This window comes from Malaclemys terrapin, chromosome 7 (genome assembly GCF_027887155.1).
Source record: "Malaclemys terrapin pileata isolate rMalTer1 chromosome 7, rMalTer1.hap1, whole genome shotgun sequence".
NCBI classification, from domain to species: domain Eukaryota; kingdom Metazoa; phylum Chordata; order Testudines; family Emydidae; genus Malaclemys; species Malaclemys terrapin.
In genome coordinates, this window is record NC_071511.1 from 36908663 (window position 1) to 36935055 (window position 26393).

Sequence of the window (26393 nt, forward strand, 5' to 3'; positions counted from 1 at the left end):
CAAAGGGTCCTCAACACCATCTCCCGGGGTTACACCCTCCAGTTTACTTCCTCCCCACCCAACCACCCCCTGCTCCCGTCCCTCTTGGGGGACCCCTCGCATGAAGCTCTGCTCGAGCAGGAGGTGGGGTGGCTTCTAGGACTAGGAGCGATAGAGGCGATGCCCGAGGAGTTCATGGGCAAGGGGTATTACTCCTGTTATTTCCTTATCCCAAAGGCCAAAGGGGGGCTCAGGCCCATCCTGGACCACTGAGGTCTGAACCAGTACATGGTGAAGCTCAAGTTCCACATGGTTTCCCTGGCCTCCATCATCCCCTCCCTGGATCCTGGGGACTGATACGCTGCCCTCGATCTGCAGGACGCGTACTTCCACATCCACATATTCGAGGGGCACAGGTGCTTCCTCCGTTTCGTGGTGGGACAGAATCACTACCAATTCACGATCCTCCCGTTTGGTCTGTCCACTGCCCACAGGGTGTTTACAAAATGCATGTTGGTGGTAGTGGCCTACCTCAGGCGCCAGGGGGTCCAGATATTTCCCTATCTGGACGATTGGCTTGTCAAGGGCACCTCCCAGTCGCAGGTGAGGGGTGACGTGGTGCTCCTCCTGTCCACGTGCACCACTTTGGGCCTGTTGGTAAACAACACCAAGTCCACGTTAGTCCCAGTTCAATGCATAGAGTTTATCGGGGCGCTCCTGGATGCAGTGTCGGCCAGGGCCTCTCTCCTGCCAGACAGATTCGAGACCCTGAAAGGTCTGATCGACTCGGTCACAAGGTTCCCGGTGACAACTGCCAGGGATTGCCTGCAACTCTTGGGTCACATGTCGGCGTGCACGTACGTGGTCCGTCATGCCAGACTCAGGATGAGGCCCCTCCAGCTCTGGTTGGCCTCAAAGTTCTCCCAGGCCTCGGACAGGATGGACAAGGTCCTCACCATACCAGACTCTGTGATTGCCTCCCTATGGTGGTAGTCCGCCCCAAACAACATGCTCCAAGGGGTCCCATTCAGGACAGGGCCCCGTCACTGGAGCTGGTGTCCAATGCGTCGGACCTGGGTTGGGGGGCCCATGTGGGGAACTTTCAGACCCAAGGCCTGAGGTCGGCTCAAGACCTGACCCTAAACGTCAAGGAGCTCAGGGTGGTGCGACTGGCGTGTATGGCCTCCGCTTACACCTGGAGGGCCAGGTAGTCAGGGTCCTCATGGACAACATGGCCTGGATGTTCTATATCAACCGGCAAGGCGGGGACCAATCCTCTGCCCTCTGCTGCAAAGCCCTCAGGCTTTGGGACTTTTGTATAGCCCACGACATCCACCTGAAGGCCTTCCACCTACCGGGCACCCGGAATGAGAGGGTGGATCGCTTGAGCAGGGACTTTTCCTCACAACACGAGTGGTCCCTCCACCCGGAAATGGCCCACTGGCTCTTCCGAAGGTGAGGAACTCCCCAGGTGGACCTATTTGCAATTCGGCAGAACCGGTTCTGCTCTGGGGGGGCCTGGGGAAGGGCGCTATCTCTGATGCCCTTCTCCTGTCTTGGTCAGGCCGGCTTCTTTACGCCTTTCCCCTGTTCCCTCTAATCAGCAGGGTCCTGGAGAAGATAGTCGGACAAGGTGTGGGTCCTCCTGATTGCCCCGGCGTGGCCCAGGCAGCATTGGTACCGGACCCTCACGGGCCTGGCGGTAGCTCCGCCATGGCCATTGCCGCTCCGCCCAGACCTGGTCTCTCAGAACCAGGGCTGCCTCCTCCATCCCAACCTAGTGGCTCTTCACCTCATGGCGTGGCTGCTCAGTGGTTAGGTGGAGAGGAAAGGACGTGGTCAGAGCAGGTTCAGCGCATCCTCCTCAAAAGTAGACTGCCCTCCACTCGTTGCACTTATTTGGCAGAGTGGTCCCGGTTTTCTAGGCGGGCAGCGGACCAGGGTGTCTCCCTGGTGACCACACCGATCCAGCTTATTCTTGATTACCTCCTCCACTTGAGGCCCCAGGGCCTGGTGCCCTCGTCAGTCAAGGTGCACCTGGCAGCCATATCGGCCTTCCATCCACCAGTGCAAGAGCACACGGTATTTTCCCATGCTATGACTGGCCGGTTCCTTAAGGGTTGGGACGATCTTTTTCCGTATTCTAGACCCGCGGTCCCACAGTGGGATCTAAACCTGGCGTTGGCTCATCTCACGGAGCCCCCATTTGAACCACTGGCCACGTGCTCCTGGTCTCACCTCTCGTGGCAGGTGGCCTTCCTGGTTGCAATCATGTCAGCCAGGTGAGTCTCAGAGCTCAGGGCCCTGACCTCTGAGCCACCGTACACGGCCTTTCATAAGGACAAGGTCCAGCTCCGCCCACACCCCGCGTTCCTCCTGAAGGTGGTCTCCGCCTACCATATGGGTCAGGACATTTTTCTACTGGTCCTCTGCCCCAAGCCTCATGCGTCCAGTGAAGAGCACTGTCTCCACACGCTCAATGTGCGGCAGACTCTGGCTTTCTACTTCGAGCGGACTAAGCCATTCAGAAAGTCCTCGCAACTGTTCATCTCCTTGGCCGAGCGCGTGAGGGGCTAACCAATTTCCACTCCATGGCTTTCCAATTGGATCACTTTGTGCATCCGTTCCTGTTATGCGCTGGCGCGTGTCCCCCCGCCACCCATTGTGAGGCCACACTTGACTCAGGCGCAGGCCTCGTTGGCTGTCTTCGTGGCCCATGTCCCCATCCAGGACATTTGTAGGGCCGCCACGTGGTTTTTGATTCACACGTTCACCTCGAACTATGCGATTGTCCCCCAGACCAGGGATGACGCCAAGTTCAGCAGGGCTGTCCTCCGTCCTGGGAACTTGTGAACTCCTACCCACCTCCAACAGATATAGCTTGGAATCCCCTATTGTGGAATACACATGAACAATCACTTGAAGAAGAAAAGACAGTTACCTTTTCCGTAACTGGTGTTCTTTGAGATGTGTTGCTCATGTCTATTCCACATCCCACCCTCCTTCCTCTCTGTTGGAGTTGTCTGGCAAGAAGGAACTGAAGGTGAGCAGAGCACGCAGCTCCCCTTATACCGTGCCAGGCAGGAGCCACTCCAGGGTCGCGGGGGCACTCCCCCCGCCCCCCTCCCCTCCCCACGGGTACTGCTAGGGGAAAAACTTCCGGCACCAGTGCACATGGCGAGCATGCACACCTATTGTAGAATAGACATGAGCAACACATCTCGAACACCAGTTATGGAAAACTTTTCCTTCCAGAGGTGTGATGAAGTTGGATGCTCTCCTGTTGGTAACATGCTTTGAGATAGTGCCACAGAAGTGCAAGGCTATTGTTACTACAGCTGCAAGCAGGCACTGTTTCTGGTAGTCTCAGCAAATATCCCCAATACTTATACTGTGATAATATGAGTATTGACTAGCATTAAGGGCCAGAAACAGTAAAATATAGCCCAAGTATAAAAATAGTCCCTATGCTTCTTGTATATTGCCCCAAACTTCATTGGTTGTCTTTTTTTTTTTTTACACTGTTCCTGCCCATGAACCCAATATATGATGATTTTTATTAATCCTTTGTAGTATTTTCCAATTTTCCTCTTGCCCAGAGTTTACTCTCTGGGGAAAGACTGCGGGGAACTTCACTACCCCATATGTTCCATATACAGAAGCAGACTTCATGCAGCTGCAGAACCCTTACCCACCAGTAGGAGGAGTCTTCAAGGGAATGGTTCAGGCTCTCATCCACATGATACTGGGGGAGATTAAAAATTTCTCTCTACTCACTCTTCTCCCTTGGGCTGAGGTGGAAGGAGGCAAAACGAACAATATTTGGGGTATGAGACATTAGAGCTCTTCTCCTGCCTTAGCAGTCAAGATCTCCAGGGGAGTAGAAAGGTTGCATCTGCTCCCACAGAGAAAGTGGTGTAGGGGAGATACCGGACCTGAATGGCACAATTTTCCTCTTTCCTTGCTATCATTGTCATCTTCCTTCTGCCTCCATTGGATGTTAGTGATGCCTGGCATGGTACATGTCTCTGGATGTGTGTACCATAGCCTGCTTCTATTGATTCCCATCATATACCCCATTTTTAACCAAGTGGATTCTTATGAAAAAATCCAGAACCTTGTGTTTATGTAAATACCCAAAACAAACATTCTGCACAATATAATGCAGAGATCACCCATACATTCACCCACACATTCACCCCGAAATATAGCCACCACCAACACCACTACACTGGTTTATAGAGGGGAAATTATTCACTTCTCCCCTCTATGTAATTACATCCTGCACTGAATTTGACCAATGTGCCAAGGATAACGCTCCTCATGTGAAGAGAGCCAGGAGTTTTTTAATGATCACAAGTGGTCAAGACCATAATTGCATGCCTCAACCAAAAGACAGGATTAAAAGACCCGTAGAAGTGGTCCTTCCAGATTATGATTGAGGCATATCGGTGAGATAGTATTGGGCATTTTGAACTGCCTCTGCTTGTGTCAGGCCTGGCCTCTGGATAACTAGGTGACAACAAAAACAACACGGAGTCCTTGTGGCACCTTAGAGACTAACAAATTTATTTTGGCATAAGCTTTCGTGGGTTATAACCCACTTCATCAAATGCATGGAGTGAAAAATACAGTAGGCAGGTATAAATATACAGCACATGAAAAGATGGGCGTTGCCTTACCAAGTCAGGGGTCAGTGCTAACGAGGCCAATTCAATCAGGGTGGATGGCAACAGGTTCCACTTTCATGAATACCACTTTCACAACATGCTGAAGCTAGTACAGTGACTCATTATTTGGTAGATGGCTGTTAAAATAGTTTGCTTTACTAAAAACATAATTTGAATCCTTTTCCAAACTATTTTAGCCAAGAATCACAAACTGAATCACAAGAAGTGCCCTTGATCTCAGTATGCCTCTCATTGGCAGAGAGCAGATAGACCCAAGAAGTACAGTACAGTAGTGACAACTGAAATATTTAACATTTCCTATAACATTCTGCATATCTGTAAGGTCAATTTCTGCAAGGACACGATGGATTTTCATTCATGATTCCCTGTAAGAGCTCACAGAATTTGCAAGTCTCTGTAAGGATATTCTAATTTCTAACTGTTTCAAAAAAAGAAGAACAGGAGTACTTGTGGCACCTTAGAGACTAACAAATTTATTAGAGCATAAGCTTTCGTGGACTACAGCCCACTTCTTCGGATGCATAACTGTTTCAAGTTTATCAAGTTTAAAATGACCTTGTTTGTACATGTGGAGGTGGGTTGCAGTAGTGCACCTTAGTGATGCTTACTCAGAAGCAGCATACAACCTATCCCAGTCCATTACCAACCACGACAGCTGTGAATTGGTTAAGGGAACAACAAGATCTCTTTCGAAGGAGAGGAAAGAGAGCCGGAATTTAATTTTACAAAGAGAGGAATGAGAAACGGTGTTGTATAACGACCTTCAAAAATATTTAAAGTAAAAAACAACTTGCTGAGCACAATTAGTCATAAATTCGGTAAACACCACCTGGTTTTATAGCACAGCAGCTAATAATCATTCTAGTGTAGGATTATGCTATACGGAACAGCTGAATAAGCTCCTTCTATCCTGGGCTTACCATTTCCCTGCAATGCCTTTTGAAGACTGCAGCTCAAAGAACACATTTTAAGCTGGGATGGATGTAGCACTGAAGAATAGTTTGTAATAAAATGATCCTACATTGGCAAGGAGAATACTCTGTAGGATCTAATAGGTCATTTCCATTTCTGATTGTCTGTCTACAGTCCATAGTGAACCTGTTTCACTTTGTTTTTTAGAAACTATGTCTTTCCTCTTAGAAGAATTTACCAGAGGGCTCTTTACTGTACAGTACTACCTGTGATCATATAAGGATTATTATAGATGTCACAAATATGATTTCACTTTTTTCCGCTAGTATTCCTTTGCCCACAGTCATCTTAGGTACACAGACAGATGCTCACCCGTCTGTCCACATATACTGCATTCATCACTGTGATATCTGAATGTTTTCACTCCTGCTTTACCTTCAGTGGGAGACCTTAGGTTTTTCTATGTTCCTTCATCTCTGGCCACTTTTATTCACCTATGCCAGCATAATATTCACCATTGAATGGGGAGATGGGTATCTTCCTTCAGGATTGTGGATTGGCTAACAGGAGTGATTTGACTCTCACAATCAGCACCATTACTACCAATAAACAAAGAGCAAAATTCACCCCCTGACTAGGCAATAAGAATACTAAGATAATCAAAACTGCTTCTCTGTCATGGTGCACAATACAGTATAGTCATGTTTTCAAGCAAACTAAAACTGCAGTAAAGAATATACCCAAAGATTTGGCAAAGACCTCTTCCAAAGGAATTGCTCATCTGCAAACACACAATCTCAGTTTAAAGGGTTTATGTTGAGAACTGTGAGTAGTTGCAAAAGAAGGACCCTTAGCCATAGCAAGGGGGAAGGGAATATCTCATCCCTCTCCAGCAACACTCTTTGGAGCAGCAAAAGGCAGGCTCTGAAGAGAACTGTATCAAGCCTTCCGATACAGAAGGGAGGTTTGCTGTGACACTGGGCCTTTAAGAAAAGTGGTGGGCCATCGAGAGAGAAATAAGGAATGCATGTGGCTTTTGGAGATGTGTGGAGAAGCTGACCACTCCTCATCCTGATGATGTTAGCTTTGTTTGATCATCCCCTAAACAGAACATTCTTACATTTGTTAGTTTAATATCCAACAAGTTAAATTCAATAAAAATAACTATTCTATGTAAACAACAAGGAGTCCGGTGGCACCTTAAACACTAACAGATTTCTTTGGGCATAAGCTTTTGTGGGTAAAAACCCCACTTCTTCAGATTCATGGAGTGACAATTATAGATGCAGGCATTATTATACTGACACATGAAGAGAAGGAAGTTACCTTACAAGTTTAGAACCAGTGATGACAGGGCCAATTCAGTCAGGGTGGATGTAGTCCACTCCCAATAACGGATGAGGAGGTGTCAATTCCAGGAGAGGGAAAGTTGCTTTTGTAGTGAGCCAGCCACTCCCAGTCCCTACTCAAGCCCAAATTGATGGTGTTAAATTTGCAAATGAATTTTAGTTCTGCAGTTTCTCTTTGAAGTCTGTTTTGAAGCCAAGCCCTAAGCTACAACTGAATTTGCTCCAATCCCTCAAACAGAGACAAACACCTACAAGATCTTTATCAAGCATTCTTAAAGCTACAATACCCACTTGGGAAAGTGAGGTAACAGATTGACAGAGCGAGGCGGGTACCCAGAAGTCACTTACTACAGGACAGGCCCAACAAGGAAAATAACAGAACACCACTGGCCATCACATACAGCCCCCAGCTAAAACCTCTCCAGCAAATCATCAACGATCTACAACCTATCCTAGAAAACGATCCTTCACTCTCACAGACCTTGGGAGGCAGGCCAGTCCTCACTTACAGCCTCCCCAACCTGAAGCAAATACTCACCAGCAAATACTACACACCACACCACAGAAACACTAACCTAGGAACCAATCCCTGTAACAAACCTCGTTGCCTACTCTGTCCCCATATCTACTCTAGCGACACCATCAGAGGACCCAACCACATCATCCACACCATCAGAGACTCATTCACCTGCTCATCTACCAATGTGATGAATGCCATCATGCACCAGCAATGCCCCTCTGCCATATACTTTGGCCAAACCAGACAGTCTCTACGCAAAAGAATAAATGGACACAAATCGGACATCAGGAATGGTAACATACAAAAGCCAGTAGGAGAACACTTCAATCTCCCTGGACATTCTATAACAGATTTAAAAGTAGCCATAATTGAACAAAAAAACTTCAAGAACAGACTTCAAAGAAAAACTGCAGAACTAAAATTCATTTGCAAATTTAACACCATTAATTTGGTCTTGAGTAGGGACTGGGAGTGGCTGGCTCACTACAAAAGCAACTTTCCCTCTCCTGGAATTGACACCTCCTCATCAGTTATTGGGAGTGGACTACATCCACGCTGGTTGAATTGGCCCTGTCAACACTGGTTCTAAACTTGTAAGGTAACTCCCTTCTCTTCATGCGTCAGTATAATAATGCCTGCATCTGTAATTTTCACTCCATGAATCTGAAGAAGTGGGGTTTTTACCCACGAAAGCTTATGCCCAAATAAATCTGTTAGTCTTTAAGGTGCCACCGGACTCCTTGTTGTTTTTGTGGATACAGACTAACATGGCTACCCCCTGATACTATTCTGTGTAGGCGCACACATTATCTCTGATGAATTAGCTGGGCAGCCTAGTTATGAAATCTGGGTGCATAATCTTATATTTGGGCATCCTGTATTTTGGCACTTAGCTTCCTAAAATCAGTATTTAGAAACCAACTGAAGGTTCCACATGTAAGGTTTGGGCAACTAACTTTGGTGTCCACCTTAGGAAAATTTGGCCCAACTACTAAAACTGAGACTACTTTGTCAACCTTAATACCTAAATGTAAAGCACTGCACAGCTAGACAAACAAAATCTAGCCATAATACAATGCTACATTTAAGTTTTAATGATTAAAAATTAAGTTTAGTTTTCTTTTTAATCATCATGAAAGAAGATTATATGAAATCCATTGAGGTTCAAATTAAAACATTCAAAGAATGAGAGAGATTTTCCATTTCCACTGAAATCCAGAATGTTCCCCATAATTCAAAAACAAACAAAACAAAACAAAAAAACACCACTCACAACACTGTTTGAGGAAAACAGATTTATGGACATTTTTGAAATTTTGCTTCTAGGAAATTAAGCAATTTAAAACTCTAGCCAACAGTGAACATTATGACCCCACTGCTAAATGTAGAGACTAAAATATACGTATTTTAAGATTCTTTAAAAAAAAAAAAAAAACCACACAGTAATTATGACAAGTTGCTTCAAAACAAAAGGATCTTCCTTTATAGGATACATCTAGGTACAGAAACTTAATTTAATTATGGCCTTAAACTTTAAGTTTCTGCCTTAGTAGCTACTATACCAGTCTAACGTACCCTATAAAATTAGTCCCCCAAGGCCCCTCTAGTTGCACTTAGGGGCTCCTATAGTAATTCAGGGAAGCGAATATTTCTCACCCAGGTCTTGTCTCAGTCTCTAATCTATGGTATTGCATGTCCTGGGCAGGCAAGCGTGGGCGTCGCAGCAGTGCAGGATCGCTAGACAGCAATATGGAAGTAAGTGGGAAGTTACTGATGTCTAGCTGGATGTGATGTGCATTTCAAACCTTTCTTTTATATACATATTTTTTTGCTCTCTTTCTTCTAACATATAACTGCCTGCCTCAGATAAAATGCATGCGTAGGCTACTCACTTTGTATTATTCCAGCTTAAAAAACACTTATGGCTTGTTTTAGACCAAGCACCATTTTTGGTTTCAGCTAACCTTGTTCCCTCTGTTCCTGCAAGCATGGTTAAATGAACATGATGTGTCCTTTTGCCACCATTTTGGTCTGATCCCAGCCTGAAGGCCCACTTGCACTTCGTTACACAGTACACTGTTCTATGCTGTTTGATATCTAGCTAAAACTATTGACTTTCATGCTCAGCCATTCCCATTGCTTATTTTCTAGTTAAATTGCTAAATGTATGCAGTCATGATACCATGGAATTGCACAGATAGGGCATGGGAGGAGAAAATGAATAAGACAGATGAATTCAATGTGGATTTCATGAGATTTCATTCATCTTCAAACCATTTATATATACTGTTCATGTCGTTGAATTCAGCTTGCAGATTTATTTATTTTGTGTGTGTGTATGTGTGTTTGTGTTAGGTAGATTGCAGTTTAAATCTAGCACAGTATGCTTAAGTACTGCTTTGTCCCTAATTGTCTTTTAAAAAAAAAAAAAAAAAAAAAAAAAAAAAACTCCAAAGACTAAATAGACCATTCAAGGCTAAACAGTAGGAAACATAGGGCCATAGGTCAGAAGAAAATCACCACATAGAAATCTTATTGAAATGAGTTGTAGAAGTATTGTTGCAATCTAACATATAATATAGAGCTAGGTTTATGAAGCAGCACAACCCTTCCCTACTATGGTTTACAATAAGAAAAAACTATTTTTAAATTTAAATTTAAAAAAAATCGATTATGAAATTGGAATGGTAACTGTAACATTTGTTACTGTGTGTTCAGTTCAGTTTAATTTAATGTAGTTTTTTTTATTTTAAGAAAAATGTGACTGGTATTTTAAAATGCATTTTTTCTTTAAAACAAATTCCCAGGTATAATGTTATCTTTCAGTGACATTTCTCTTAATTTAAGTATCAAGTTTTACAATAAAAGTATTGAAAGAGAAACCAGATAATGGCTATTAATGTTTATAAGCATTCCAAGAAGGGCATGAATGCCTCAACTGTAGCTTGAAGAGATAAACTGTCAGAGAGAGAAATTCTCCTATAACACTTAACATAGTCAGCCCATGTGAGCATGTAAGGAAGACTTGATGGATCAGTGTGAACTTTTTTCTTTTAAACATATTTTAAGATTTTTTTTTAATTTTCATTTCTATTAATTTCTTTTAGGGGTCCATCATTAGCAGTCCTCACATGCGCCGAAGAGCTACATCAACCCGAGAGTGTCCATCTCGCCCTCACCAGACTATGCCTAACTCTTCCTCACTCCTAGGTTCCTTATTTGGTAGTAAAAGGGGGAAGCCACCTTCCCAAGGCCATCCACCAGCTGGCCCATCGCAGCAGCCTCAGCACCCACCTGTAATCCCGCATCAGCAACACTCTCAGCATCCTTCTGCCATGCACCATGCTGGGCCAGCTGAGGGGCAGACACAGGCACAAGTGCACACTCACCATTCACAGTACTGTCACATGCAGCAGAACCCACCCCCTTATCATCACCATCACCACTATCATCCTCCACAGCACATCCAGCACACGCACCAGTACCACCCACATGTGCCTCATTCCCAGCATGCGGCGCATTCTTCTTACATGCAGCACCCTCATTCACAACATTCCCACCCTCCCCATCCTCCATTGCCCCCTCCTCATCCTGGGCACTCTTCTCATTCCCAACATGCTCAACATCACCATGGACAGTCAGCTCCTCCTTCCACTTCAACCAGCGCTAAGCCCAAACACAGTGGCATCAGCACAATAGTCTAGAAGTATTTGTCCTTCTAATAATGGTAGGTTTAGGCACGGTTATAAAGGCACTTAAAGGAAGCAGCAAATAAAACTGTGGATTTTTACTCAGCCAAACAATTTATTTGACTTCTGCAAGCTTAAGGGCTTGCTGTTACTAAATACAACAATTTGAATTAGTGTGATCAATATTGGTTTTACTTATCTGCTCAGTGGAGGCCTGCCTCCTGGACAGTCCTTATCTTCAATTGCCTTGAAAACATGCTGCTTGCTGAATACAAGTTAAGCTTCCTTTTTCACCAAATCCCATGACAATTTTACATGCATAATAAAAACGTAACCTATTAAAAAAAAAAAAAAGTGATTCAGAACCAAGTGTTGCATTCTTGCTCTTTTATTGTCAATAGGCAAAAAAATAAGTAGACCTGATATGGTTGATGAAAGTACGTAAGTAAACTTTATGTAATATAAATATATATATAAATATATATATACTGTATAGTTAACATTTGTGCTTGGAAAGCAAATTTTTTCAGTCCACAAAACTAGCAATATAGACTTTACAAGGAATTACACTTGATAGAAGGACAGTAACAAATAGATGAATAGCATATGAAAGAGTAGACCAAAAACTTTAAATGCTAGGAATAAATTTCAGACATTTCAGTATTTTAATTTAAAAGTCCTCTAGACATATTAAGACTCTAAGCAATCATTACTAAAATGTGCCAAGTAACATAGTATATTTAACTGTTGTAGTAAAATATTGCTTTGTATAAATCCTTATTTTTATTAACATAATATCATATGTAATCAGTATTATAACTGCTCTGCTATTTCAGGAAAGCAAACTAGTTAAGATGCAGTAACTATACAGTAGCAACATGGGATGACCATTTACCATTGGTTATCTTAAAGCATTGGTTACACAAATTCTTAGACACTTTAGAGGCTGTGATAACTGTGAATTTACATGATCCACATTTCTTTTATATGCATATGATTTTATGAACACATATGAAGAGTTATATGAAAGGTGCATGCATACACTGCAAAAACATTCATCTCAAACATGAAAATTACAAACACCCATCCTTCTCAGTCACTTCGTTTTCCTATTTACCATGACTTTGCTCATTTTTTTCAGTTAAAATGAACTATAATCTGACAGTGTTTCCAGATGGAACTGCTCTAAAATTTTAAGGTGTATTTTAGTATCTAGTATAGTGCGGTTATTTGGTTTTGGTTTGGGTTTTTTAGTAGTGTAATTCCATATAGCCATATGCTAGCGGCAGAGTGTGTTCACCATTTTTACTCATCACATTTGTTAGTTTACAAGTACACAGCACTCAGCAGGCTGAGTTTATGCTCAAACCCTCACTGTCCTACTCCAATTAGTTGCAAGACATCATATAAAAGCAGGCTGTGCTGTTGTTGTTTGTGTTGTAATCAAGCCATTTGCAAATTCATATGAGATTTTGTATCCCTGAATCTCATACAAAGTCATACATGGAGCATACTTTGTAGTTTCAGCATTTTGAGCCACTGCAAGGACTTTACACCTAAATGGTAGAAACAAAGGAACCACAACTGCAAAACTGCACCAGCTAAAATGCAAAACTTGAAGGAGGAAAAAAAAGAAGTTCCAGTGTGAGATGGGTAAAAAGAATCGGAAAAGAACCAGATCTATCTGTTTATTTGAACAATACAAATATACAGTAGCGTTGTATAAGAAAAGGATGAACTTTCCGTATTGGGTTACTCTTGGTATCTTTAATTTGTTTTTTCCCCTCCCCCTGTTGCATACAATTGATATAATACCAGCAAAACTACAAACTGAGCACTTTGTTAATCTCCATAAAGAGCAAATACAGCAATCTAGAGTTTAGCCTTTTGCTAAAATCTGTCCATGTTTGTTTTCCCCGTGTCCAATATCTTTGATTCCTTTTGCTCTTATAAATTAATCTTACATGAAATGAGAATAACACAAATATTTTTAATATCATTCAAGCGACCCTAAATTCTGTGTCTTACCTTACGAGGGCTGATCTGGGCACTCGGAGGCTCTGTTCCTTGCAATTTAAAAAATACTGTTCTTATAAGGGAAAGTAGAATTGTCTGCATGTCATCTAACATTAATAGTGTGAGGCTACACTCTATGTATTGTATATTTGCAAAATACATCAGTGTTACTGTTGATATTAGTTGAAGTAGAGGGATACATATTTAAATATGTCGGCTTTTCTTCATACCTGTGTACCAATATTAGAGTCTAACTGTAATTTATAGGTTGTTCCAGAAAAGATAAAGATACCATTCGGGTACAAAAGTCTTTCTGAAACCGCATCTTTTAATGAAATCTGAGGTGAAAATGCTCCTCTCCATCGCATACTATGTTTTCTGCACTTGTTCTGTATGCAGAATTATTGATGTCAGTGAAAGTGCTGTGTGCTGAACAAGTGCAAAATATGTACTGGAGATCTATATTGTGCCATGGAGAGGAAGATTTGGCCCCAGATATGTTATTTAGTTAGCATGCAATGCCTTAAGTATTTTAGCACTGAAATATTTCAAATTTGTTTGGTTTGGTTTCACATTACCCCTTAGGTTCATTTAAGAAAGGTGTAACAACAAATAGCCTTAGATTTACACTGTGGGCCAGGTTTTAATTTTGCCAGGTGCAATTGATGACGTGCAAAAGCTGTCACAAATTTTGTACATGCAAGAAACCATTTGTGCATGATTTCGCGCGCGCACACACGTATACTGGGGAGGGGGGTGAGTGCCTACTTAGTAGGCACACTAATTCCATATGGAAAATCAGAGGCCATCTTGTGGCAGCTAACAGTATTGGGTCCTTTAAGAGCACAATATTTGAAAACTTTCTCATAGTTTAAAACCATTGAGAAGAGACACAGTATGCTCGTTATTTCTTTCTTTTTTGAACTAATTACCTTTAACCAAACGTCTTGGTGTCGGCATAAGTCTTAAGAACCTCACTACTACTATTACTTTAGGAAGCAGCCTAACATGTCAAAATACATCTGAGATTAATAGTTGCATAGAACACCATAGATTACTCAGAGAATGAGAAGATGACAGTATGCTGTTACTGTGTGCTGTTGGAGAAAATGAAATAGTAGACGTTGAAAGGTTTTAGTCCTATTTCCTTATTGATTAAAAATTAGCATAGAGCACTACCGGGGACCATGTTTCTCTGTTCCCATGAATAATGTTGCTAAGTAATAATGTCAGTTTGAAAGAATGAAAGGGAAACCTAAAGAATGCAGATCACAAAAACAAAAACCTAGATCTTTTCTGGGACAACGGTCAAATATGTATTTGGTTTTTTTTTTATTTTTTTAAGTTAATGAAATGTACAACAATGTAAAAAAAACAAAGTTCATCCTGATATAATGTATGTCTTGTATTGCTAAAAAAAAGTCTTCAAACATACAGTGTAGAATGATTTTCCCATCATGTACTGCATGCAGCAGAAGCCTCTTGTTTCTTGATAAAATGAGCTGAAAGACAGTCAGCAGATATTTAAACAATGAATCTCTAGATGTTGACTTGCTGTTCCATATGAAGCTGTGTGTTTTCTGCAGTTAAGCATGCATTTTGCTGTTTCCGTTGTAAAATATCATTGCACTTGTTGCCTGCAAAATCAGTTATTGTGTATATAATTAAAAGAAAAATGAAACCAATAACAAGATTAAATCTGGGGCGGGGGGAAAGGATGTTGGAAATGGGACCAAGTAGGGGGAATAGATAATTCTCTAAATTGTATATAGTGTGTAAATTAGTATTACTATAAGTCTGCAGTCACTTTGAGGTTGCATACAGTACCTATCTCCTGCTAGGAACTTTAATCCAGCTTTGAGTTGTACTAAACTGTTAGAATTAGGTCTTGAATGCAGACTGTTAAAGACTTCAGGAAACATCACGCTCACAAGAAGCTTCTGTTCTGGGGAGGCTCAAGACCCATTTTGTAATTGCAGGGAAGAAAGGAGTGCTTTCATTTTAATATGCATTCTGTTTGTAAGTAGTAACAGGCCCTATCGATGTAAAACTATAACTGTGATCATGTGGAGAAATCAAATAAATCATTTAAAACTCTTTCTGTTTCTCATTTTTGTGCAGTGGAAGAACATCAGTTCTGCAGACAGGAAGAAAAGAAAATCATTTCAAGTGAAATGTTGACCCCTCTGAAGTCAATGGGAGTTTTCCAATTGACTTCAAAGGGGCCATGGTTTCACCCTCTGTTTAAGTTAAAGCTGAGGGAGAATTGCAACTCTATTATCAAAGTTCTGGTCCAATCAATTAAGGTTTTGGTTTGTTTGATGTTCATTTGAGTGAGTGTACTCCTAAGAAAGTTAAGGAGCAATACAGTTGGTTTGAGCTGGACAAAGCGAGAGGTGACACTTGAGCAAGCTTCTTCACATGACCCTCCTAAGTCATTTTAACCCAGATATGTGGGAACCCAATCCTGATGTTTCATCTTAAACAGAAACTACCTGTCATGACCAACTGGGTGGTGGCTTTGTGCTATGGACAAATGGGGGGGGGGGGAGGGGGACTATACCAATATCTGTAGTGAAAGTTTAGGTTTTTTGAGTATATTGTTGGTGATGATTGTCTCTTTTAGAACCTGACCTCATTGAGGATCTGATCCAAAACCCATTGCAGTTAATGGGAGTCTTTCCAGTGGCTGTCAAAGATATGTAGATTATAAGGTTAGAAGGGACCATTGTGATCATCTAGTCTGACCTGCATAACGCAGGCCATAGGATTTCCATTAATTAATTCCTACCTCAAGTCCAAATAGCTGTGGTTGAACTAGAGCATATCTTTTAGAAAGACATCTAGTCTTGATTTTGTATTTTCCAGTGATAGAGACTCTATCACAATCTTTTTGTGAGTTATTCCAAGGTTTGCATACCTTCCCTGCTAAAATGTGTGCCTTATCTGTAGTCTGAATTTGTCTAGCTTCAGCTTCCAGCCATTGGAACTTTTTGTACCTTTGTCTGCTAGATTGAAGAGCCTTCAATTATCAAATATCTGTTTCCCCCATAGGTACTTATAGACCAGGGATTGGCAATCTTTGGCATGCAGCCAGCACATCCCGCGCCGCTTCCTGCAGCCCCCATTGGCCTGGAGCGGCGAACCGCAGCCAGTGGGAGCCACAATCGGCTGAACCTGTGGACGCGGCAGGTAAACAAACCGGCCTGGCCCACCAGGGGCTTACCCTGATGGGCCGCATTCCAAAGGTTGCCAATCCCTGTTATAGACTGTGATCAGACTACCCCTTAACCTTCTCTTGAATAAACTCAATAGATTGAGCTCCTTGAGTCTTTCACTATCAGGCATGTTTTTCAACCTTTTAATCATTCTTGTGGCTTTTCTCTGAACCCTCTCCAGTTTTTCAGCATTCTGTTTAAATTGTGGGCACCAGAAGTGGACACAGTATTTCAGTAGCACTCGCATCAGTGCCAAAAACTGAGGTAATATAACTCCTCTACTCTTCTTCAGTTTCCCCATTTATATATCCAAGAATCATTTTAGCCCTTTTGGTTACACTGGAAGCTCATGTTTTACTGTTTATCCATCATGCCCTCAATTTTTTTTCAGAGTCCCTGCTTCTTAGGATAGAGTCACCAATCTTGTAAGCATGGCCTATGTTCTTTGGATCAGGCTTGAGAGTACAGGAAGTCCATTCCAAGCAGCAATTGGGTAGGCAGGGATTCACCACCTCTGTAAGTGGTATATCTGAAAAAAATATGTTCCTGTTATCATCTATACCTGAATCTGTTTGTTGTATAGCTTATCTTTCAAAACAGCAAGATGATCAAATTTATTTTCACATCTGACCTACGCGGGACTTGAGGTTAGGTTCCTCCCATTGCTTTAGTTAAAAGCAATGAAGAGTTCATTTTTTGTGTTTGTTTTCCATATTTTATTTCCCTGTTTTCAGGGGAATTATAATTAGGCTGTAAAACCTCAATTAAGACTAATCTTGGCATATAAGAGTTCTGTCTAAATGATGTTTCGTGTTTGCTTGTTTGTTCATTTATTACAAATTACAGGAGAATCCTGAGTTGGTTTGGGGAGATAGTCAGCTGTGGCCTATTTCTGAATCACTGTCATTGCAAGAAGTATATTCTGAACAATGATTATTTGGCAAGTAAGTACCCATACATCCTAAGATGCCACCCACAGCTCCCCATTGTGTTGCAGTAAAAGATAATTCGTTCTACTACTCTGCCATATAAACTCCTGATTTCATATCTCATTTACTGAGTGCAGGGACATCTGCAATAATGTAATTAATGTAATATACCAGTCCTGAGAATTGCAATAGTTTAAAAAAAATCTAGGTAGACCTGAGTTTGCTCTCTAGGGCAAAGGTGGTCTGTCTCTTACTATGTGTATATACCAGGGGTAGGTAACCTATGGCACGCGTGCCAAAGGCGGCACATGAGCTGATTTTCAGTGGCACTCGCACTGTCTGGGGGGCTCTGCATTTTAATTTAATTTTAAATGACGCTTCTCAAACATTTTAAAAACCTTATTTCCTTTACATAGTGGTTTAGTTATAGATTATAGACTTATAGAAAGAGATCTTCTAAAAACGTTCAAATGTATTACTGGCACACGAAACCTTCAATCAGAGTGAATAAATGAAGACTCGGCACACCACTTCTGAAAGGTTGCTGACCCCTGGTATATACAGTGCCTGTCACAATGGAGTCTAGAGGTGTCTCAGTTGGGGCTTTAGACACTACTATAAAAACAAATAAATAAAACTTTTCCTCATCTACCTTATTTGAATTATTTTAAAAGGAGGACCTAAACAGCCACTAACTCCTAATTGCTTGCAGCTCCCTGCCTCAGTTAAGGTCTAGGCTTCAACTATTTAGGATCCTCCTCCACTGAAGCTAAAGGAAGTTAGCATGTTCACAGGAAGTAAAAGCTAGCAATTCTGGATATTGCATCAGTAGTAGCAACAGCATGACATTTAAAGAAAAAAATGTAGTGTAGACCAGGCTTTTGTTACAGTCCCACTCATGTTTTAAACATTTGGCTGATGATTGACATTTTTAATTTACTTTTAGACTGAGATTCTAATCTCAGGTAGGTGTTGCACATCTTGAAATATCTCCCGCTGAGCTTTCATGCACATGCCTACATGGAGAATGGTTCAGAATAAACAGTGATACTCCCTCACACCTGAGAGTACAATCTAGCCCTAAAATAAGAAAACATTCCAAGTTTCCCAATTGAAAATCAAACATTTTGGAACACAGAGCTCTAGTCTTTGAAATCTTATCTTCAAATTTATGTGCATTTGATATACATATTATACAGTAATGATATTCCCAGTTAACTTCTATCTAATGCCAAACTATGCAAACGTGCTTTCAGACAGCAGTTTTTAAAAAGGGCAGTTTTATAACCATTTGCAGTGTTATTTTGCACAACCAGGAAATACAATAAGTATAATCCTAAATTGGAAGGGAGATTCTGTAGATGACCTAATCAATCTTCTCATATTTTATTTCTGTGATCTGTGTGGAAGTCTGTATTGTTGTTTTTCTTCGAATACTTGGCAATGACCAATTAGTTACATTCACAGGAATTCTCTAGTCAGGAGTTTTTATGTAGAACAGTTTTTAACAGTTTACTAACATTTACTAACTTGTTTGGAATATATACAGAGGTTGCAAGAAGCTACACTTACCACTTAGTATTCATGAACTGCATTTGAAATAATTTAGGGTCAACAATTTCTCCCTTTTTTCATTCTCTTTCACAGTATTGCAGACATTGACTTACAGAATTACCGGCGCAAAATGTTTTCATTACTTTTTAACAAACATTACTGCTGACCCTGAACATTGTTGATGGAGATGGAAACATACTTAGCAAAGACACTACCTTCTAGCCTTCCATGCAATTGCTCAAACAGTTGTCATTAGATGTCAGGATTACGCTCCTGTTAGCATGATGTGATAAATTGTACTTTGCCAAGTATATTTACTGACCGACTTAATTGTATAATATTAACAATGTATTAGTGTGGCATGTTCTTGTAAATCTATTAAAGACTGGTATGCTAACTTCTTTATATATATATAGTACAAGCAATTTTTTCATCAAGAAGCATCCCATGTACTAAGACTACTGAGTTGCCATTTAGAAATAGATAAGTATCCTTGTTTATATAAAAGGCAAGCAGGTAAAGGTAACACAATTAACTTAATGTACTTATGTAAAAGAAATAACTATGGAAAATCTTACAGATTTTTAAAATAGCATTTGCTTTGTGGGAATTTTGGAAAAATATCTAGTTGTTAAAAGCTTTAAACATTAAAATGCATGTTTCTTTGTATATTGGGCAAAAATAAGTTTCAGTATTAGCTGAAAACAAGACTTTTGCTCTTATAATTCAGACACAAATGTATTTTCAGCTACAGTAGATGTGGGAAGTTTTGAGCACTGTACAGCACTGGAAATGTGCCCCTTTGGAAATTAGTGTGTATGAGAGAGAAAAATGCCTTGTTTAGGAATAATGACAGTACATATGGCTGAAAGGCTAGTAACAATAGTGCAAAATGCCCCCTGCATCGTGTCAGCCAAATTTAATTTTCTTTGAGAAAGGGATAATGGACCCATGGTTGGCTAAAAGCTATGGATATGTATGAAATAAAGATCTGTTTGAAATTCCACCAGCCAGGCAGAAATGTAATTTCATTTTGTGCAGTGTAACAAGAAAAGAATCTGGTACTAAACAATATTGAACTATCCTAGGATCTTACTGAAGTGATATGTAGTCATTCCAGTGTCTAATACTTCCCAGTGATATCATATGATGATGGATGAACAGTATGGGCCAGATTGTGGCTGTATGCTGTAAGGGAATGCAAGAGCATAGTGGGGAGGAGACAAGACCATACTAAGGGTTGCAGTATATGCACACACTTGAGTTGGAGGCAGTGCCTCACCATCCCCAAAAGGAGCAAGAAACTAAAGTCAGAACTGAGACCTGTGTTGCTATGCTGTACATCATGAGGGAGCTGCCATTAAAAACCCCAAACCCACATCAGTAAAGTATACTATAGTAGTAGCCATAATAAAAATATCACTGCCGTATCCTCCAGTTATTTGGTATGATACTTGATTAATGTACATGAATAAACATACATGGGGCCAAATCCTGGTGCCCTTACTCAACTTTTACACTGTCCTTATTCAGGCAGATGCCCCATTGAAATCCTGAGAGTGAAATCTTTGCCGTATGAAAGTCAGTGGCAAAACTCCCATTGACTTCAGTGGGGCCAGGATTTCACCCTGGGAGCTATGCCTGAAGAGAGACTGAGTAAGGACTTCAGGATTTGGCCCACTTATTGGAATCTGGCCAGTTTAATGGGTTAGTGTGCAACTGAAATTATAGTTTTCCAAATCCATGTCTCTGGAATTCATATTTTGAATGTTGCTTGCCAAAGCACGCACCCTACCGATATGCACAGCAAAAGCAGCAGAGAGGTTTTTAATCACCGTTTACATATCTCTGCAGCACTAAAAACTGCAACCTGTCACCATGAGCCTGTCACATTAACCTGTACAATAGGGTGATGGAGGAACAGTGCATATTTTACTGTGCTGCTTCAGTAAAGCCAATGACAGGCCTGTCAAGCACATTTCACTGAAGGCGCGAAGCTAGGCTTGAATTCTAGACAACGAGGTGGAAGGTCAGTAATTTCTCTATTATGGGATATGTTCACAATGAAATTATTATTAGGATGCAAAATCACATCTACATTTTCACCAAATTGCCAGGGGAATATTAACACGTAGCTGTTGCATAATGAAAACCTCTGGGACATGAAATTGGAAAGTGGACACTAATAACACTGGATGTAATAATAATACTTAATGTGGAGGGCCTGATTCTCCTCTCACACCAATGTAATTCAAGAGTAACTCCACTGGACCCAATAGAATGCTACTATGAGGGGAGAGTTGGGCCCTCAAAGACACAAAATCCATCACTTTGAGATTTAGTGACACTCCCTTGAGGATTTAGGATCCTCGAGCAATTAATGGATTACTTTGATTCATAAAATTAACATTTTCATCTGCGACTGACATAATCCTGATCTTGTGTTTTTCATGGCACCTAACTTTCAGAACACCATGTCTGAGGGAATACATGTGAATGGGAAAATGCTTTATAAACATGGTGCAAACTGATCCAGTGTACTTTATGGTACAACATAGGTGGTTGTAACTTGCAAACTTCTTAGGGTGCAAACTGTTGTACATGTTCCAAATGCTGTAAAATTAAATAATAACTTGGATATACATTCATGCCATTCATCCCAAAATGCTTTACACACTAGACACAGGGATCACTTTATCCCCACTACAATAAAACAGAACTGTGACCTCAAGCATGTCAGCTGATTGCAACTGTTGTGGTACTGGGTAGAGACAAGCAGACTCTAAGGCACCCAGAATTTAAACTACGTTGTGCTTTACAGGACACAAGTAACACCTAGAACTGCACCTGGAAACGAATTGGAAGGCACTGCAGATCATCACAGGTGTCATACACTTATAGACATGCTAATAGTCAGTGCTAGATCCAAAGCTAGGAAATCTTGAGGACCTTAGAAATTGCCAAGGTTGTTTGCCACCATTTTCTTTACGGTGTTCCCCAAACAATGGAAATTAGAAATGGGGCAATAATTCTCAAGTTATCTTAATCAAGCAATGCTATCTTGAGCAAGGGCCAACAATTTCCGCTTTTATGTCAGTTGTGCTGGTGTTTTTCTTGCAACATCAGATTGAAACCCCAAACTCATTTCTTATAGGCCAAATTTTAAATCACTGTTGAGCTGGCCTTGATTCAAATCAGAGACCTAGAAGTGAAAGGCTGTTTATCCCATTACAAGTCCCTTGAAAAGTCCAGTCCCTTACAAATTTTTATACTTAAAAAAAACAAAGAACAAAACCATTGTTCCTAAAAGGTTAAGTGTGAAATAGGAAATAGTATCTGCATAGTTAGCTCATAGCCTCCTGTGACTTTTGGAGAGGTGAAATTGCTCTACAACCATGATCTAATAAATACACTTTGCTATTGCTACATTGGTTAAGAAGTAAGAATACGTGCAAAATTGCAATTACTTAGTTGGTTTTATTTCCTGCACAGTATCTTTTTTTTCTTTTGTTAAGTCTTGTTTCAGGTACCTCTTTAGGTTGCATCCTGCTGTTTAAGTGAGAATATATATTGGTATTTCAAGCATTTGCGTGTACATTTTTCATTGACTTTTTAATGCCTCAGAGATACATTTATAAATCCAAAATAACCTGGTAGCCTTATTTCAGTGTTTTGAGGGTGGGGTAATAATGTGAGATCATCGATCTTGTGGTTTTTTGGCTCTATACGGCATTTAAACAGCTGTGTGTAGGGGCGGGGGGAGCAGGAAGCAAATACAGACACATTCAGCTGCATTTGGCTTAACTTCATTACTCCTACTTCCAGTTATATTTAGATTCCTGTGGAATACCCAACACTATGATGAAGTGTGAGTTAAGATTTTGTTAATACAATTTTCAGGTTTGTGAATAGAGGAAATGGGGATTTTCAATCACATCCAAATATATCATGGAAATAAAATTTCTCTCCCAAAATAAAACACACAAGGCCAAATTCTGTGCTGCTTACTTAGGCAAAACTCCCGTTGACTTCAATGGAAAGACTGCAGGGTTAGACCCATAATTAATGTTGGGAAATCTTAGCTAAGGCCCTTTCCTGAAGAGGTCTCCAATCCAAATATTTGAATTAAGAGCACTTTTGGTACATATTGTTCTGTACAAAACAACAACTCAAGAATGGTTGCACTGTGCAGTGAGGTACTCAGACCTAGTCAGCTGGTGGGTTTCATTATTTTTACCAAATTCAGGATCTTTAATTACTGGACTTTTGGGAAGCAAAAGCTCATTTTACTTAGCATTTTCACAGTAACTGAGATGTGAAATTAGCCGCATGGTTCAGAAGACATATCAGCCAGCTAAAATAAATCAATTACCCTCGAGTAGGGTAAAAGAGAGAGAAAACTTCTTAGTTGTGCAATAGGATAACAGTCACAGCAACTTCAGCTTTCATTTGTTTCCTTCCTTATAGACGTAGTGATTTTAACCCAAGTAGATAATAAACAGACTCTGTTTTTCCTCAATGTGAATTAATTATTTCTAATGTTAATGAAGTTTTATGCATTTTGAACAGTGGGAAAATATTTCATATCTACAACTACTCATTACCGCTGCAAAATAAGACTTTAACGAGCGGTTGGCAAAGAAGTGTGAAGCTCTTTTTATCTTAAGAAACAGAGAGAGCAATCAATATACAGCTGCTCCAACTCAGCAGACTAATATATTGTAATAATGTCACAACAGACCAGAAGAATCAGGTAATTAATTCATTCCCATTATAAAATAGCTTTTAATGAGGAAGTAATGCACAATTACCCAGTAATACATGGGTTATGTGCACTGTTACCCAGATATGCACTGTTACTCAGTATCACATTGGTTATGGCCTATCAGTCCCACTTTCCTATCTCATATGCCAAGATCAGATAGAAATGATGAAGAAGAAAACATAATTTATAAAAATATTTCCTTGTTATTTTTCCATCTTTTATATAATTTCATTGTAAATGATAGAGTAGACTACAGGCCTTAGAACCTTAAGATCTGGATAGCTTTTAGGATCCAACTTTTAACAAGTAGGTTATTTGAAGTTGCTATGGCTGGAACGGAAATTATTTGCCCCAAACTAATAAAAAAAAAAATAACCCCACACAAAGTTCACAAATTTGTCTTCAGACCTTCATCTCCACTCTGATCAAATAAAAATAACACTGGCTATTTAATACTGGCCTTAGCTGAGCCTTATGGTGATATCATCTTCTAATGTTTATATCACTTATTTTTCCATACTAATGACTATCTTCTTTCATTCTCCTTTCTGTCCTCCCTTTTTCTTTCTTACTTTAGACTTAGCCACCATTACAGACTTAAAAGCAGTGGCCTGATTTTGATCTCCTTTACACCAGTTGTATACCTGCGTAGTTCCACTGCCTTCAGTGGAGTTACTTGTGACTTACATTAGTGTGAAATCACTAGCAAGGACAAAATCTTGACTCCTTGATAGTGAGTAGGAGTCTAGCCGTTGACTTCAGTGGGGCCAAGTTTCACCCTAAGGTCTTCAAGACATACCTGCTTTGCCACTAAGATCATTTGTTACGTACTTCCCTTTGTGCTTTGTAATTATACCACAGTGGTGTCTCTTGCTTTATTACTGAGAATTTAACAGAATTGTTTAAAAAACAAAATTTTGAAAACACCAGCTTCTCAAGCCATGGCAAGTTCAGGGCCAGATTCAGGAGTGCGCTTAAGAGTATGCTTAAGTCTATCAATACCCAAGCCAGCACTTTAGCATGTCTGTATCTTTAAACATATGCTTAAGTCCTATTGCTTTAGTGGGGTTTAAACACAATATTCAAGATAAGCACATGCTGAAGTGCTGCCCAGAATAGGGATTCTTTCCTGATTTGAGGCCTGTGCGTATAAACGCAGTTGGGGTGACCTTGGTTGAAATGAGACATTGCCAGAAAACTACAACTCCTCTGAGATTCTTACTGGGACCAGAATCCTGTACTACTTACATATTCATGTAAAAAGGAATAGATATAGAAAGTGAACTCCCTTACTCTGCCCACTATGTCCCATCCTTCTCCCATCACATACTGTCTCTGAGGAAGGGCATCCCTTTCAAAAGAATATTTTCCCTTTTATGGTTTTCCATTCCAGCTTTCCCCATTCTGCTTCTTCCACATCCTCCCTCCCATCCTTCTTCTTTACTCCTATCCTAGTTTCCTGTTCCCCTTACCAGCCCCTCCTGCCCTTTTCCCCCTGTTGTTTCCCTCTTTTCAAGTGGGCTGTAGCCCATGAAAGCTTATGCTCAAATAAGCTCCTGTTCTTTTTGCGGATACAGACTAACACGGCTGCTACTCTGAAACCTCTTTTCAAGCTTCTCTTTTGAGTCTGTGTTTTGTCCCCACTTCTGGAACTGCCTCCTGGTGTGGCCCAAACCATGAAAGTATTCTACCTGAGGAATTGGCATCATGTGCCACAGATTCGTCTTTCCAAAGCTTAGGGGGCATATTTGTTGCACCTCAAAATTCAGTGGATTAAATCTTAAAGAACAGTGACAAACACAGCTCCCTAGCCCTGTGGAAAATGTACTGAGTGTTGTATGCCTCAGGCATTAAGAACATTGCATCTCTGCAACACTTTATCAATTTTATTTAACTTCTAGCAATAGGTGCTAATTACTTTTCTGTCACAGCCTGTAAATTGTCCATGTGTTCTTTCTACACCTGAAGAAAAAAATTTGATTTCCATAATGACCTTTTGCAAACTTTGATCATTTATAAGTCTCCTAAGCATTAGTTTGGCTGCCAGTCTAGAAAATACCAGTGGTAAAAATAATTTCATTTCATCAAGACGCTTCCCACTGCCTGTGTGTGTACATATTTATATTAAAACAGTAGAGATTCCACAACAGTGGAAGTTTGAGTTCCAGTTTTCATTCCAATTCCATCCTCCCAGACCCTGCTTGCTCCACCTCTTCCCCAATTGTTCATTTCCTCAAGCGAATTCTTTTTGCATTGAAATGCCCCATGCTGGGTCTTTGGTGCAAAGGTGATTGTTTTTGAGGAGAATGGCAACATCTTGAAATCTCTTGAATCATTTTTGTGAAGAGCAAGAATAATCTGTTAATAAAATTGACATAGGAAATGTGGACTAATGAATGTGCTACTGACATACTCAATTTACAAACTAGACTGTATAATCAGACTCATTTTTCCTTTTTTTCCTAACATTATCTTCAGTGCAAACACATATTTATCTTTCTACAGACATTCCTGTAATAAATAGGATTTTAAATGATATTTTTATATATATGCAAACCAAGAATTGATTTATTAAACAGTTCTCTCTAGAATGCATAGTAAAACGTCATCTCATTCAAAATATAGTCCAACTGCCCGCCAAGCTTATTCAATGAGAAACGCTATACAAAAAGATTACACTTCCATTGCAGACATTTAAAAAAAAAAAAAAAAAAGGAAAAGAATCAGACAGAAAGCTATGGGGTTTAAGAAAGAACATTCTTGCAGGGGAC

The 26393-nt window shown here is 40.6% G+C and overlaps 1 protein-coding gene across 10 annotated transcripts in view; it reads left to right on the forward strand.

Moving 5' to 3' along the window:
- IQSEC1 (IQ motif and Sec7 domain ArfGEF 1) overlaps positions 1 to 15253 on the forward strand; it is a 685614-nt gene extending 670361 nt beyond the window's left edge. For 9 of the 10 annotated variants that reach the window (XM_054034025.1, XM_054034026.1, XM_054034027.1 and 6 more), the window contains 2 exons: positions 9157 to 9206; positions 10559 to 15253. In XM_054034025.1, coding sequence (XP_053890000.1) covers positions 9157 to 9206; positions 10559 to 11155 — 647 coding nt within the window. In that variant the 3' untranslated portion in view covers positions 11156 to 15253. The remainder of the gene's footprint in view (positions 1 to 9156; positions 9207 to 10558) is intronic. The other variant, XM_054034034.1, reaches the window with a different exon arrangement.
- Positions 15254 to 26393: the final 11140 nt, after the last annotated feature.